A 16,099-nucleotide genomic window follows, 5' to 3' on the forward strand; every position below is an offset into this window, starting at 1 on the left:
GATCCTAGCAGACCCTATAAAAGGGCCAGTCACGCAGCCATCTTCCTCCTTTTGCCTTTTTTGCTCTCTTGCTCTCTGCTGGCTCTTAGCCAGCAACACATGGCTCATCTATCAGAGGATTGAAGCCACAAGATAGAAAGTCTGAGGCTTGGGCTCAGACTCCTTTTCTCTACAAATGTAAAGATAAAGCCTGCCTTCGTAATACTACTGTGGACTGAATGTAAGTAAACTTTACTCTTACTTTCAATCAAGATTGTTGTGTTATTACACCTGTATTTTAAATTGGTTTTGGGGTTTTTTTCATTGTAATCTTACTGGTGTTAGCCACCCTGAGCCTGGCTCTGGCAGGGGAGGGCGGGGTATAAATAAAAATTTATTATTATTATTATTATTATTATTATTATTATTATTATTATTATTACTATTATTATTATTATTGGGAAATAAAAGGGGAACCTTACCAGGAACAAGCCAGACTGCATTGCTTAACTTAAATGATTCTAACGAATCCATCAACTTGCTTCCAGCAATGTGCAATGTGCTCCATTGCTTGCTCCCTAGCGTGAGTGAAGAGGGATAATACTGAATCGATATATCCTCTCCTACTTTCCTCAACATTCCCACAGTTTTCAGTGGCAGGCCTCTGTTTGTGTAACCCCAGTGGGTTGTGTCTGTCTCCCCCATCATGGAACTTCCAGGAGGGATTTAATAATTTAATAATACTGTCCCCTGGCAGCTCTGAAATCATCATTGTAGACACTGCTTTTAACTGTCTTTAGAATGCTTTTTTAATGCTTTTGAATTATGGTGCTGGAGGAGACTCTTGAGAGTCCCATGGACTGCAAGAAGATCAAGCCTCTCCATTCTGAAGGAAATCAGCCCTGACTGCTCACTGGAAGGACAGATCCTGAAGCTGAGGCTCCGATACTTTGGCCACCTCATGAGAAGAGAAGACTCCCTGGAAAAGACCCTGATGCTGGGAAATATGGAGGGCACAAGGAGAAGGAGACGACAGAGGACGAGATGGTTGGACAGTGTTCTCGAAGCTACCAGCATGAGTTTGACCAAACTGCAGGAGGCAGTGGAAGACAGGAGTGCCTGGCGTGCTCTGGTCCAGGGGGTTACGAAGAGTCAGACACGACTAAACTACTAAACAACAACAGAATGCTTTTTAAAATGGTGGTGGTAAGGATTGTTATGGGTGAGTTTACCACCCTGGGCTCCCTTTGGGAGGAAGGGTGGGATATTAACAGAACAAATAAATGAATAAATTGTTGTTGCTGTTGTTATGATTTCCTGCAAGTAAAGTCTGATTAAGAGGGGATGAGTCTGGGACAGACACAGGGAACAAAAGGGAGGCATGACCAATTGCAACACTCACGTAGATCAGGTGTTCCCGGTAGCGGATGAGCAGGTTGCGGAGGATGCCTGCCTCGTTCAGGTCTCCCAGACGGATCATGTCCTCCACCCCATGGATGGAGGTGGGGTGCATAGGTTTGATGTGGCTGGCATTCTGGGGGGATATCCAGTGCTCCTGCAAAAGGGCAGGGGGAAGAGCAGAGTGTGCCGGCAGTTAGAAAGAGACAAGAAAAAGCTGACAGTGTGATCAGGTGTAACAGCATTTGCAGAGGTTTGCGGGGCCATTTAGATCACGCAAGCCGAGCCCAGGGAGGAATGCCCTGGCGACGCTTTACTGAGCAAAGTGAACAAAAAGAGCGTATAATTTGAGGAGGAAGGTGTTTTGCTAAAGAAGCGGAGGAGAAGCTTCCTTGCAATTGCACAGCCAATTGGAGCACTTAATAATAATAATAATAATAACAATAATAATAATAATAATAATAAATTATTTATATCCCGCCCTCCCCAGCCAAAGCTGGGCTCAGAGCGGCTAACAACAGTAAAATAATACAGCATTCTAAAATCAATTCATTCTAAAATCAGTTCAACTCAAATTGATGGCAACCATTGGGCTAGAGTTCTGTGAAGAATTACCAAAGGAGGGGGTCAGGCTGTGCCTTGGCCAAAGGCCTGGTGGAACAGCTCTGTCTTGCAGGCCCTGCGGAAAGATGTCAAGTCCCGCAGGGCCCTAGTCTCTTGTGACAGAGCGTTCCACCAGATTGGAGCCACAGCCGAAAAAGCCCTGGCTCTGGTTGAGGCCAGCCTAACTTCTCTGTGGCCCGGGACCTCCAAGATGTTTTCGTTTGAAGACCATAAGGTCCTCCGTGGGACATACCAGGAGAGGCGGTCCCATAGGTACAAGGGTCCTAGGCCGTATAGGGCTTTAAAGGTTAAAACCAGCACCTTGAACCTGATCCTGTACTCCACCGGGAGCCAGTGCAGTTGGTATAGCACCGGGTGAATGTGATCCCGCAGCGAGGACCCCGTGAGGAGTCTCGCTGTGGCATTCTGCACCCGCTGGAGTTTCTGGGTCAGTCTCAAGGGCAGCCCCACATAGAGCGAGTTACAATAATCCAGTCTGTAGGTGACTGCTGGGTGGATCACAGTTGCTAGGTCAGGGTGAGAGAGGTAAGGAGCCAACTACTTAGCTTGGCGGAGATGAAAAAATGCCGCCTCTGTAATCTTCATGCCTGGTTGTTAAGCAACATTTCCAAAACACACACACACACACACACACACAGTACTGGGTAATTGACTGAGAACAGAATTAACCCTCAAGTTACAAACTGAATGATCCCTGCTGTTGCACTTCCAACAGAACACTTAAAGATGGCAGGGAAGCAATTTGCAAGTGGATTTAATAAAATACCGTATTTTTTGCTCTATAAGACTCACTTTTTCCCTCCTAAAAAGTAAGGGGAAATGTGTGTGCGTCTTATGGAGCGAATGCAGGCTGCGCAGCTATCCCAGAAGCCAGAGCAGCAAGAGGGATTGCTGCTTTCACTGTGCAGCGATCCCTCTTGCTGTTCTGGCTTCTGAGATTCAGAATATTTTTGTTTGTTTGTTTTCCTCCTCCAAACACTAGGTGCGTCTTGTGGTCTGGTGCGTCTTATAGCGTGAAAAATATGGTAATATTAGCTGAACATCCGGTTGCAAATGGAGTCTGCTTAAGCACTCATGTTCCTCAATATGAAAGGGAGATCTCTCACGGCAGACCTAGGAGGAAGACACAGCCAGAATAAGACTGTCAATTTCCATTTCCATCTTACATACATTTCCTTCATCGTCTAGAACCTGGATCTGGCCAGAATCACATAGCTTGACCACTGCTCCGATGGGAACATCAAATTCCCGCCCGGTCTTCAGGTCCATCCATACATAATCTCCCTGGAAGGAAACACAAGGGGGAATTTAATTTTTGAGGAAATGTGATGGAAAACAAGCAAAGGAGAGCAGGACTGCAGGCGAAGTGGTAATAACTTTAATAATAATAATAATAATAGGAGCTTAAGCTGACAGAATATGCTCGGCTTGCACATTTAACATATAGAATAAGAGAACAAGAAGAACATACGTTTAGAGAAGATTGGAAAACATTTGTTGAATAATTGAATAATTCAAATAACGTTGAATAAAACGTTATTATAATGACGTTTGTAAATAATTGTGTACAGGCTGAAAACACTGGCAGCATTAAGATAAATTCAACAGTGTACATAAGTTTTGATGGATTAATAATGCCGGAATACTGAATGGTTTAGTTTATGTAAAATATGCAGGGATTTATGATATGTAAAATGAGCCATGGAAAGAGAAGAAGGGAAGTCATTGATATTTTAAGGTTGTAAAAGTGAGTGTTTTAATTTGTAAAACAGAAAATTCAATAATAATAATAATAATAATAATAATAATAATAATAATAATAATAAATATAAAAGGTGAGTCTTTAGCATATGACAAAAGCTGTACAATGAAGGCACCAGACACGGTCAGAAGAGAGATATCAAACACACATTTCTCTTGCTGCTTTTGTGATGCATGAACTCTCCACGCACCTAGAATTTCAAGAAGGAGATGCATGAGTTTGACCTTTGTACACTAAACAAGAATTGCAAAGAGACACTGTTTCCAGCTTAGTAGAAAGCTAACAAAGCAATTGCTAGCAAATCCCAAAAAAATTGCTGGATTTTTTCTTTTCTTTTTTCGAATTTATTGTGTCTCTGGTTTATAATCTGAAATAAAAATGCTCTTTCCATCCAGGCTGAGGCAGCGCTATTGAACAGGCTGGACCTTTGAGGGTTAAAGCTGAATTAAAATTAATTTACAGTTTTGAAATACATTTGTTATGAAAAAATGGAAACGACGAGGAGAGGCAGGACTGAGATGTGGAGATATGCTTCAGAGGTCCAGACTGTGGGGAGCTCCGAAAAATCAATAATTATAATTTGGATTATAATTTTGTGGGGTTTTTGTTTTTTTTAATTGGATTATTATGATTGGATATATTAATTGAATGTTTTTAATTGTTTTTATTGGAAAATTAATAAAAATGAGTTTTTTAAAAAATGAAATACATTTGTTCTACGGCTTCAGTTTATGATATTACTTTATATGACTCTGTAAAAACAACAATGAGAAACCTAGACAGCATCTTAAAAAGCAGAGACATCACCTTGCCAACAAAGGTCCATATAGTTAAAGCTATGGTTTTCCCAGTAGTGATGTATGGAAGTGAGAGCTGGACCATAAAGAAGGCTGATCGCCGAAGAACTGATGCTTTTGAATTCTGGTGCTGGAGGAGACTCTTGAGAGTCCCATGGACTGCAAGGTCCAACCTCTCCATTCTGAAGGAAATCAGCCCTGAGTGCTCACTGGAAGGACAGATCCTGAAGCCGAGGCTCCAATACTTTGGCCACCTCATGAGAAGAGAAGACTCCCTGGAAAAGACCCTGATGTTGGGAAAGATGGAGGGCACAAGGAGAAGGGGATGACAGAGGAGGAGATGGTGGGACAGTGTTCTCGAAGCTACCAGCATGAGTTTGACCAAACTGCGGGAGGCAGTGGAAGACAGGAGTGCCTGGCGTGCTCTGGTCCATGGCGTCACGAAGAGTCGGACACGACTAAACAACAACAGCAACAGCAACAATGGCACTAGATTCTAAATGAACACACTAAACGTGCAGGTATATTTCACGTTACATCTTTATTGTCTTTTCAGCAACAAGCTGAAAAGTGGAAGCCTGCTTTTAAAAATCTGAATCTGTATCTGCAGTGGATGTGAAATGGTGAAGTAGTGCTGGACTAAGACTTGGAGGAGCAGGGTTCAAATCTCCACTCAGCCATGAAGCTGAGGGACTTAGGGCCAGTTACTGTCTCTCAGCCTAGCCTACCACACAGGACCGTTGTGAGGAATGGGGAAAACCAGGCATGACGCTTCCTTGAGCTCCGTGGAAGAAAGGTGGGTTAGGAATCTAACGAAGTGTAATGTGTATGGGGTTGCTCGTGCGTAAGTTGCTGCCTCTCCTGGTTATGTTGCCTTGTTAAACCTTTCAGTCTGGGCAGCCCTTCACTTCGTGGCTGCCTCAGTCGCTAGCAGAATCCGTCAGTGGGCGTTTCTTAAATCTTTTCCAACATAAAAGTTGTTTGACCCCCAGTCTCCTCCTACTCTCTCTGCGCGGAAGTCTTCTGCGCAGGGTGGGCGTGGGTAGCGGAGGACCCGTGCTCTCTCCGCTGGTGTCCGGTGAAGAGTCCTGGAGCCCTCTCGCCGATTCCCCCATCAGCCCCTCTATATCCCTGGTGTTGCGCTGATTTGCTTCCCCATCTGCGGAGCTGCCTCTCTCCCTGCTGGGCCCTTCTCCAGCATCATTTGAGAGCCTTCCCTCCGCCTCTAGCTCCGATGTCAGTTCCCTGACACGAAGGAAAGAAATCAAATTTCTTATTCAATTTATATCCTGCTCATCCTCCGGAAGGGGCCCACGGTGGCAACACACACAAAATATAAAACAATTAGAACATTTAAAATCAATTCCAATACAGATGCAGACTGGAAAAGATCACTCATGAAATGTGCCATGAAATTCTGAATTTATTGTTATTCACGTTTTATACTGTATTTTATGCTGTTTTTTGTTGTTGCATCAATTGTGTTTTAAATTTGTTGTTAGCCGCCCTAAGCCCGGTTTTCTGAACCGGGAAGGCCAGGGTTTAAATATTATTATTATTATTATTATTATTATTATTATTATTATTATTATTAAAATGCCAACAGTGCCCTTCAGCTCTCCATACTGGACAAACAGGCCAAACCCTATGCCAAAGGATAAATTGACATAAATCTGACATAGGAATCACAAGACAGAGAAACCAGTAGGAGAACACTTCAGTCTCCCAGGACATTCAGTACAAGATCTCAAAGCAGCTGTCTTATTACAAAAGAATTTCAGGAATAGACTGAATTACAACTTATTACTAAACAGAAAACTATGGAGAGATCTGGTCTGAATATAGATATTGGATTCTTGTCTCATTACACATGCTAAAGCTATTTTTGGCCATCTGCATACTATCCCTTGCTTTTTCCTGTAGGACTAATTGCGGTCATTAGCAATCGTCCCATCACCTCCTGGCAAATATAAGGGGAAGAAATGGAGGCAGTGAGAGATTTTACTGTCTTGGGTTCCATGATCACTGCAGATGGTGACAGCAGTCATGAAATTAAAAGACGCCTGCTTCTTGGGAGAAAAGCAATGACAAACCTAGACAGCATCTTAAAAAGCAGAGACATCACCTTGCTGACAAAGGTCCGTATAGTTAAAGCTATGGTTTTCCCAGTAGTGATGTATGGAAGTGAGAGCTGGACCATAAAGAAGGCTGATCGCCGAAGAATGGATGCTTTTGAATTCTGGTGCTGGAGGAGACTCTTGAGAGTCCCATGGACTGCAAGAAGATCAAATCTATCCATTCTGAAGGAAATCAGCCCTGAGTGCTCACTGGAAGGACAGATCCTGAAGCTGAGGCTCCAGTACTTTGGCCACCTCACGAGAAGAGAAGACTCCCTGGCAAAGACCCTGATGTTGGGAAAGATGGAGGGCACAAGGAGACGGGGATGACAGAGGACGAGATGGTGGGACAGTGTTTTCGAAGCTACCAGCATGAGTTTGACCAAACTGCGGGAGGCAGTGGAAGACAGGAGTGCCTGGCGTGCTCTGGTCCATGGCGTCACGAAGAGTCGGACACGACTAAACAACAACAGCAACAGCAACAATGGCACTAGATTCTAAATGAACACACTAAACGTGCAGGTATATTTCACGTTACATCTTTATTGTCTTTTCAGCAACAAGCTGAAAAGTGGAAGCCTGCTTTTAAAAATCTGAATCTGTATCTGCAGTGGATGTGAAATGGTGAAGTAGTGCTGGACTAAGACTTGGAGGAGCAGGGTTCAAATCTCCACTCAGCCATGAAGCTGAGGGACTTAGGGCCAGTTACTGTCTCTCAGCCTAGCCTACCACACAGGACCGTTGTGAGGAATGGGGAAAACCAGGCATGACGCTTCCTTGAGCTCCGTGGAAGAAAGGTGGGTTAGGAATCTAACGAAGTGTAATGTGTATGGGGTTGCTCGTGCGTAAGTTGCTGCCTCTCCTGGTTATGTTGCCTTGTTAAACCTTTCAGTCTGGGCAGCCCTTCACTTCGTGGCTGCCTCAGTCGCTAGCAGAATCCGTCAGTGGGCGTTTCTTAAATCTTTTCCAACATAAAAGTTGTTTGACCCCCAGTCTCCTCCTACTCTCTCTGCGCGGAAGTCTTCTGCGCAGGGTGGGCGTGGGTAGCGGAGGACCCGTGCTCTCTCCGCTGGTGTCCGGTGAAGAGTCCTGGAGCCCTCTCGCCGATTCCCCCATCAGCCCCTCTATATCCCTGGTGTTGCGCTGATTTGCTTCCCCATCTGCGGAGCTGCCTCTCTCCCTGCTGGGCCCTTCTCCAGCATCATTTGAGAGCCTTCCCTCCGCCTCTAGCTCCGATGTCAGTTCCCTGACACGAAGGAAAGAAATCAAATTTCTTATTCAATTTATATCCTGCTCATCCTCCGGAAGGGGCCCACGGTGGCAACACACACAAAATATAAAACAATTAGAACATTTAAAATCAATTCCAATACAGATGCAGACTGGAAAAGATCACTCATGAAATGTGCCATGAAATTCTGAATTTATTGTTATTCACGTTTTATACTGTATTTTATGCTGTTTTTTGTTGTTGCATCAATTGTGTTTTAAATTTGTTGTTAGCCGCCCTAAGCCCGGTTTTCTGAACCGGGAAGGCCAGGGTTTAAATATTATTATTATTATTATTATTATTATTATTATTATTATTATTATTATTATTAAAATGCCAACAGTGCCCTTCAGCTCTCCATACTGGACAAACAGGCCAAACCCTATGCCAAAGGATAAATTGACATAAATCTGACATAGGAATCACAAGACAGAGAAACCAGTAGGAGAACACTTCAGTCTCCCAGGACATTCAGTACAAGATCTCAAAGCAGCTGTCTTATTACAAAAGAATTTCAGGAATAGACTGAATTACAACTTATTACTAAACAGAAAACTATGGAGAGATCTGGTCTGAATATAGATATTGGATTCTTGTCTCATTACACATGCTAAAGCTATTTTTGGCCATCTGCATACTATCCCTTGCTTTTTCCTGTAGGACTAATTGCGGTCATTAGCAATCGTCCCATCACCTCCTGGCAAATATAAGGGGAAGAAATGGAGGCAGTGAGAGATTTTACTGTCTTGGGTTCCATGATCACTGCAGATGGTGACAGCAGTCATGAAATTAAAAGACGCCTGCTTCTTGGGAGAAAAGCAATGACAAACCTAGACAGCATCTTAAAAAGCAGAGACATCACCTTGCTGACAAAGGTCCGTATAGTTAAAGCTATGGTTTTCCCAGTAGTGATGTATGGAAGTGAGAGCTGGACCATAAAGAAGGCTGATCGCCGAAGAATGGATGCTTTTGAATTCTGGTGCTGGAGGAGACTCTTGAGAGTCCCATGGACTGCAAGAAGATCAAATCTATCCATTCTGAAGGAAATCAGCCCTGAGTGCTCACTGGAAGGACAGATCCTGAAGCTGAGGCTCCAGTACTTTGGCCACCTCACGAGAAGAGAAGACTCCCTGGCAAAGACCCTGATGTTGGGAAAGATGGAGGGCACAAGGAGACGGGGATGACAGAGGACGAGATGGTGGGACAGTGTTTTCGAAGCTACCAGCATGAGTTTGACCAAACTGCGGGAGGCAGTGGAAGACAGGAGTGCCTGGCGTGCTCTGGTCCAGGGGGTCACGAAGAGTCGGACACAACTAAACGACTAAACAACAAACAGTCATCAACAGGTTTACCATACCCATTGAGTCAATCACCCATCTCCCACTACCCTCCCGAGAAAAACCCTCCCACTGTATATAAGGGTCTGGTGACTTCTGTTTCAGTGTATCTGAAGAAGTGTGCAGGCACACAAAAGCTCATACCCAGAACAAACTTAGTTGGTCTAAGCACGTCAAAGTGCAAGTAGATAAATAGGAACCGCTCCGGCGGGAAGGTAAATGGCGTTTCCGTGCGCTGCTTTGGTTCGCCAGAAGCGGCTTAGTCATGCTGGCCACATGACCCGGAAGCTGTACACTGGCTCCCTCGGCCAGTAAAGCGAGATGAGTGCCGCAACCCCAGAGTCGGCCACGACTGGACCTAATGGTCAGGGGTCCCTTTACCTTTACCTTTAAGGTGCTACTGCCCATTTTTTTAAAAAAAAAAATTCAACATGAAATGTGTGTTTTACTTATTTTTAATGCTGAAGTATTTACCGTCAAATCACCTCAAGATGTTTTCTAGGAAGCGACCCGTATTAAATACATTAATAATCTATAGATATAGATCTTCCTGCAAAAATTAATTGCCGTCATAGGGTGCTCCTGTCACTCAGCTGGGATCTTCTGTTGCTGCCACGTCAAAGGTCTTCCCTTAAATCTAAAAATGTCATCAGTTCTGAATTGCTTTCTTCCCCATTATCTGCAGTCTTTTCTGCACCAATCCCTTCTTATCTGTCACCAGAGGTCAAAAGAGCAGCACGGTCTTGTCCTTGTCCCATGACTCTCTACTCAGCAAGGAGCGTGCGGAACCAAAGGGAGAGATCATGTCCTCACGTCCTCTCTGGAGAGGATTTGACAAGGAGAGCCGGCTGGATGGGCAGAGAGAGTGACGCTGATCTCGGAAACGGGAAGGACACAACAAGAAGGATGGAGGAGAATGAAGGGAGGTCTAAGCCCCACCCCACCTCCCAGGTCCGCTATAGGCCCCACCCTCCGGTGCCAAGAGCTCCGCCTCCCAGACCCCACCCAGATTGTTTATTTCTTTAGGTCATGGGTAGGCAACCTAAGGCCCGGGGGACAGATCTGGCCCAATCGCCTTCTAAATCCAGCCCACAGACGGTCCGAGAATCAATGTGTTTTTACATGAGTAGAATGTGTCCTTTTATTTAAAATGCATCTCTGGGTTATTTGTGGGGCCTGTCTGGTGTTTATACATGAGTAGAACGTGTGCTTTTATTTAAAATGAATCTCTGGGTTATGTGTGGGGCATAGGAATTAGTTCATTTTCCCCCCTTCAAAATATAGTCCGGCCCCCGAAAAGGTCTGAGGGACAGTGGACCGGCCCCCTGCTGAAAAAGTTTGCCGACCCCTTCTTTAGGTGGTTTAGACACTGCTCCACAAAGAAAATCTCTAAAAGTTTTGCAACACCCCTTTAAAAAGACGACAAACAGAAAAAAATGCTTTTTTTAAAAAGCACGCATCCTATTTTAGTGCAGGACTGGCAATAATTGTTGTCATTTTTATTTCTATTATTAGAATTTATCACTCCACCTTCACCCCAAGGTCCCAGTTAAAACACAGCACTTAAAATTGCAGAAATAAGGCGAAAAGGAACGTCTCAAGTGCCAAAAGCCAGGGTAAAGCGGTGTGTTATTGATGAGAGAATATATCCTCTTGAAAATTAGCATAAACCGGAAGAACTGACATGGGGTAGGGCATAAGAGATCTAAAATGCATCCGCAAGCAGCCTCGCCTACCAAATATACAAGCATGCATTGTTATAATCCCAGTACGTTTCCTAGCACATCTTAAAAAGCAGAGACATCACCTTGCCAACAAAGGTCTGTATAGTTAAAGCTATGGTTTTCCCAGTAGTGATGTATGGAAGTGAGAACTGGACCGTAAAGAAGGCTCATCGCTGAAGAATTGATGCTTTTGAATTATGGTGCTGGAGGAGACTCTTGAGAGTCCCATGGACTGCAAGAAGATCACACCTATCCATTCTGAAGGAAATCAGCCGTGAGTGCTCACTGGAAGGACAGATCCTGAAGCTGAGGCTCCAATCCTTTGGCCACCTCATGAGAAGAGAAGACTCCCTGGAAAAGACCCTGATGTTGCGAACGATGGAGGGCACAAGGAGAAGGGGACGACAGAGGACGAGATGGCTGGACAGTGTTCTCGAAGCTACCGGCATGAGTTTGACCAAACTGTGGGAGGCAGTGGAAGACAGGAGTGCCTGGCGTGCTCTGGTCCAGGGGGTCACGAAGAGTCGGACACAACTAAATGACTAAACAACAACAACAACAAAAGTGAAGCTGGCTCCTTATTAGAAGCTACGGGATCTGCTCAGGAACACCAGGCCTCATGAGCACAGCAACTCATCTCCAGAAGGTCTTTCCCCTATAAAGCAGTTGCTGAGACTGAATGTCCCTGCCTCCCGACAGCTGCCGAAGTCACCTCCTCTGAGCAATCTGAGACTATGCCTGAGTGAAGCTGACTTCTCCACCCTTTTCATGCCTCTCCTGGTTCTGGGAGACCAGGGAGGAGCAGAGCTTGCCGCAGCAGGAGGGGGAGACATTTGTGACTCTTCACCAGCCTGGTTCTTCACTGCCACTTGACTCCCCTCCTCTCCTGTTTCTGCACTTCTCTCTGCCACAGATTCTCCCTGCTCACTAAACCCTGTTCCCTCTCCATCTTCCGACCCCTCCTCCTCCCAGTCTTCTCCCTCTGACCACTCATAGTTGTCCCACCATCAATCCCTGGGCTCTGAGCCTTCTTCCCCTGGTGGTGCCTCCAACCATTCATCTGCATCCAACCAGCCCATGAAAGTAATGTCGACATATTACCACAGTAAATCACTATACTGCCAAAGCCCAGAGGGATATGAAAATCACTGGAATGCCTTTTATGGAAATGTAGGAGCTACTAAGACTATTTGTCTCTATAGCCCAGTATGGGATGCGGATGGCGCTGTGGTATAAACCACTGAGCCTCTTGGGCTTGCCGATCAGAAGGTCAGTGGTTCGAATCCCCGCGACGGGGTGAGTTCCCATTGACCATCCCAAGAATTGGCAACCTTTGGGGAATACCAGTACCTCTTTGGTTTTTTAAAAAATAATTTTAATTGATTTTTCCATGTATACTTCTTCCAACAATATTTCTTCTTCTAACAATATATCTATTTTTCATATTTTGACCCTTCTCCCCTGGACTTCCCCCATACTCCCGTTTTGTTTTATTTCCATATCGTTCACCCTGCGTATTGTTTCCACAAAATTTCCTCAATACATATAGTCGTATTTTTTGTTGCGATTGTTTACTCAAACCCTGCCAATGAGTCTATTTCTTTATGTTGCCTCTTCATACATGTTGCCAATGGTTCCCATTCTCTTTTAAAGTCTTTGTTGTCCTTTTCATGTAATTTTTCTGTTAGTTTTGCCAGTTCTGTATATTCCATAAGTTTCCCTTGCCATTGTTCTTTTGTTGGTATACCAGTACCTCTTTTAACTATACAGTGGTACCTCAGGTTAAGTACTTAATTCGTTCCAGAGGTCTGTTATTAACCTGAAACTGTTCTTAACCTGAAGCACCACTTTAGCTAATGGGGCCTCCCACTGCCACCGCGGTGCCGCTGCGCAATTTCTGTTCTCATCCTGAAGCAAAGTTCTTAACCTGAAGCACTATTTCTGGGTTAGCGGAGTCTGTAACCTGAAGCGTATGTAACCTGAAGCGTATGTAACCCGAGATACCACTGTATTGAGCTGACGTTCGCAGCACTTTTCATCAATTTGTGAATACTAGTACTTTGGTTTTTAATAATAATAAAAAAAAAGTACTAGCAATAACAGCAACATTTACATAAAACCATAGTGAAGCAGCAGCTTTCCAAAACAATCAACCGACACAAGGAGAAGTCGACCATCAAGCACTTGCTTAAAAAGAGCTATAGTTGAAAACCTTTGAAATGCTGAGAGGGCCCAAGCAGACCTCTCAAGGGAAGGTAATGAGCTGAAAAAAAAATGCTGAAATACGCATTTGTTAAGAAACCAGAGGCCTTTCTTCTTGGAATAATAGGTCTGGAATTGCCCAAAAAAAGATGTTAGATTGTTTTTGTATGCCACAACTGCAGCTCGAATTGTATTAGCCAAGAATTGGAAAACACAAGAAATACCAACAGTGGAGGAATGGCAGATGAAGATGATGGACTTTTCGGAGCTAGCCGACCTGACTGGAAGTGTCCATGACCAGAAGGAGAAGGAGTACCAGGAGGAATGGATGAAATTCAAAGACTATTTATCTAAATATGCTAAATAGAAATACTTGCAAAATAATAGTTAGGCTAAGGCTCTGAATATGTGAAATTATAAAACAATATGTTTAAAGTTAAGATGAAAAGAGACAAAGATGTTAAGAGGATTAAGTAAATTTTGTGAGATATTATTTTGGAAAACCGTTACAATGATACATAATGAAATTCAGTCAAGGGAATTTGAGGAAGTCGTTTAACTATGAAATTAATATCGGATCAAGTTCATTTATGATTTGTGTTTGTTTGTCTAAAAATGTGGAAAACCAATAAAATTTTTGAGGGGGGGGGAGGGAAGGTGTTTCAGAACTAGGTGCCACAGCCGAAGAATGAATGAAGCATATGAAGCAAAGCCTCCCCTTTGGCCCCCGCACCACTGGCTTGTGGCTGCCCACCCCCCAAGGCCTGACCCAAACCGCTGTGCTCCTTCCTCCCCAAACAACTCTAAAATCTTTGGACTCTAAAATCGGCCAGGCTCATCTTTCCAAGGTGGTCAGAAAATCAGGACACAACAAAAGTCCAACTATATGGAGCCTTCTACGGAGAACCGGAAGCTGCAGTTAGTGCAGAATGCTGCAGCACGATTGCTGACACTGGTGAGGCTTGTTGATTTGCTACCAGGTGAAGTTGTTGTAAACAAAAATTGCCCTTTTCCCTTATGGGGTATCCAAGAGCCCATACAGAGTCCTTATGTAGGTTCCCTATTGGTAGGAGAGAATAACAGAGGCCAACCAGAGAATATTGAGAAGCAAAGCAGCTAGTAAGCTTGATCTTTATTGATCTGTTGCAACAGGGTGCTCCCCTCACCCGCAGGAGAGAGGAAGAACCCAGAAAAATGGCGTGCAAGGCCTTATAAAGACTTTAGAAATTGCCACCCTGTAGATCAAGACCACCCCCAGAAACATCATACATACATCACAGAAGGGGTGTGACCTAAGACCACCCCTCAGATACATCACACCTACATCACAGAAAAGGCGGTCTAAAAGAGAAATTTGAATGTTGTTTTTCTCCTATCGTTGTTTATCTCCTGTCTGGCAGGTTACTTGATTGGATTGCCTGGGGAGCCTGGCCATTCTTTTGTAGTGATAAATACTTAGTTCCTGGGCCAAGTCGCAGGCTCACGCCCTATTCAAACACAGACATACCCTTAAGACAGGATTTGTGAAGGAAAAGACAATGGGGAGGCTTTTCCACTTTGACCTTGCAGAGAAGACATTTTCTCAGTTTAGGAATCAAAATGGCTTCAGGTGGGTGCTGATCTATGTACGTGCGGTTATGAACATTACCATATATCTAAGACCTCAAAATTCCTATCACAAAGTCTAAGGCGTTGCTATTAGTATTTAACCACCTGGGACCCGTTTGCCTATGAGATCACCTTTCCCCTAAATGCGCCCACTCAGTAGCTCTGATCGGCAGAGCTGGCACTATTACATGTGCCACATAACACCCATTCCACATTTATAGGCAATCGATCTTTTAGTGCGGGCAGCACACCTCTGGAACTCCCTGCCTATTGACAGACACCATAAATGTACGCTTTTCAATGCCTGCTAAATTCATTTTTGCTTGGTGAAGCCAGATGCTCAGAAAGCTGGTGTGAGTTTTAATTTCAGCCCATTGTGACTTTAAGCTTTTCTTAAGCCTTAAACGATGGTTAGCGATAATTTCATCGCTTCCGAGGTCTTTTGACGGCCGAGCGGTGTAGAAGTTTTATGAAATAAATAAGCAAGATTGCAGCCTGCAACGCAGACCAAAGAGCTGGTGTGCATGTCTCTTACCGATAGGAGCGTAGTGGCTTTCAGAACTTGGTTGACATTGCGGATGAGGGCCCATTTTTTCTGGTCCCTCTCGTGGACAGCTGGATTGCCGTAGCCTGGGAACATGGTGGATTCAGCCTTGCTGGCATTCCACGGAGGATGCTCTTAACTCACTCTCTTTCCTTTCTTTGAGCCTTAGACGAATTCCTTTATCTGGAGAAGCAGCAACATAGTTCTCTGAGACGGCAACTCCTATTTTTCTCCCCGTCTGTGAGGTTCCGGCTTACTCTTCTCAGTCACAAGCTGCCTCCTTGCTGGGACAGATGAGATCCTGCGCACATTCTTTGTTGTTTAAATAGTATTTCCCCAAGTCCACTGCAGTTTCAGCACTGCCTCCGAGGGAAATCCACACTGGATCTCAGGCTCCAGCTCTGGAAGAGGCTAGAAATTCATATCTGAAGGAGGTGGATGTAAAAAAGGGGGGGACTCTTCTCTTCCAGAGCTCCCAGCTCCCCTTATTCCAAGAAGAGGCTCCACGACGCTGCGTGCCTTTCAACAGCTCTCTCGGGTACTTATTAATCCACAAATGTAAGTCGGTTCCCCCGTGTAACACATGGCTTTTAATTAACCTAATACCTCCGAGCACCAAGTTAACCAAAGCGCAAACGGGAACTCAAAACCAAAGGCCATCTGCGGACGCCTTAAACCCCGTCGCCGGGATGCGGAACCATAGCAACGGAATTTTAAATAATTGAGCGTGAGGCATC

At 44.5% G+C, this 16,099-nt stretch overlaps 1 protein-coding gene across 1 annotated transcript in view; it reads right to left on the reverse strand.

Moving 5' to 3' along the window:
* MYO7A (myosin VIIA) overlaps positions 1-16,099 on the reverse strand; it is a 177,150-nt gene that overhangs the window by 108,699 nt on the left and 52,352 nt on the right. The window contains exons 3-4 of the mRNA XM_083499152.1: positions 3,172-3,285; positions 1,382-1,534 (exon numbers count right to left, since the gene is read on the reverse strand). Of these exons, the coding sequence (XP_083355278.1) occupies positions 1,382-1,534; positions 3,172-3,285 (267 nt within the window). The remainder of the gene's footprint in view (positions 1-1,381; positions 1,535-3,171; positions 3,286-16,099) is intronic.

The sequence above is a fragment of the Podarcis liolepis genome (assembly GCF_965112155.1).
Source record: "Podarcis liolepis genome assembly, chromosome: 4".
Taxonomy (NCBI): Eukaryota; Metazoa; Chordata; class Lepidosauria; order Squamata; family Lacertidae; genus Podarcis; species Podarcis liolepis.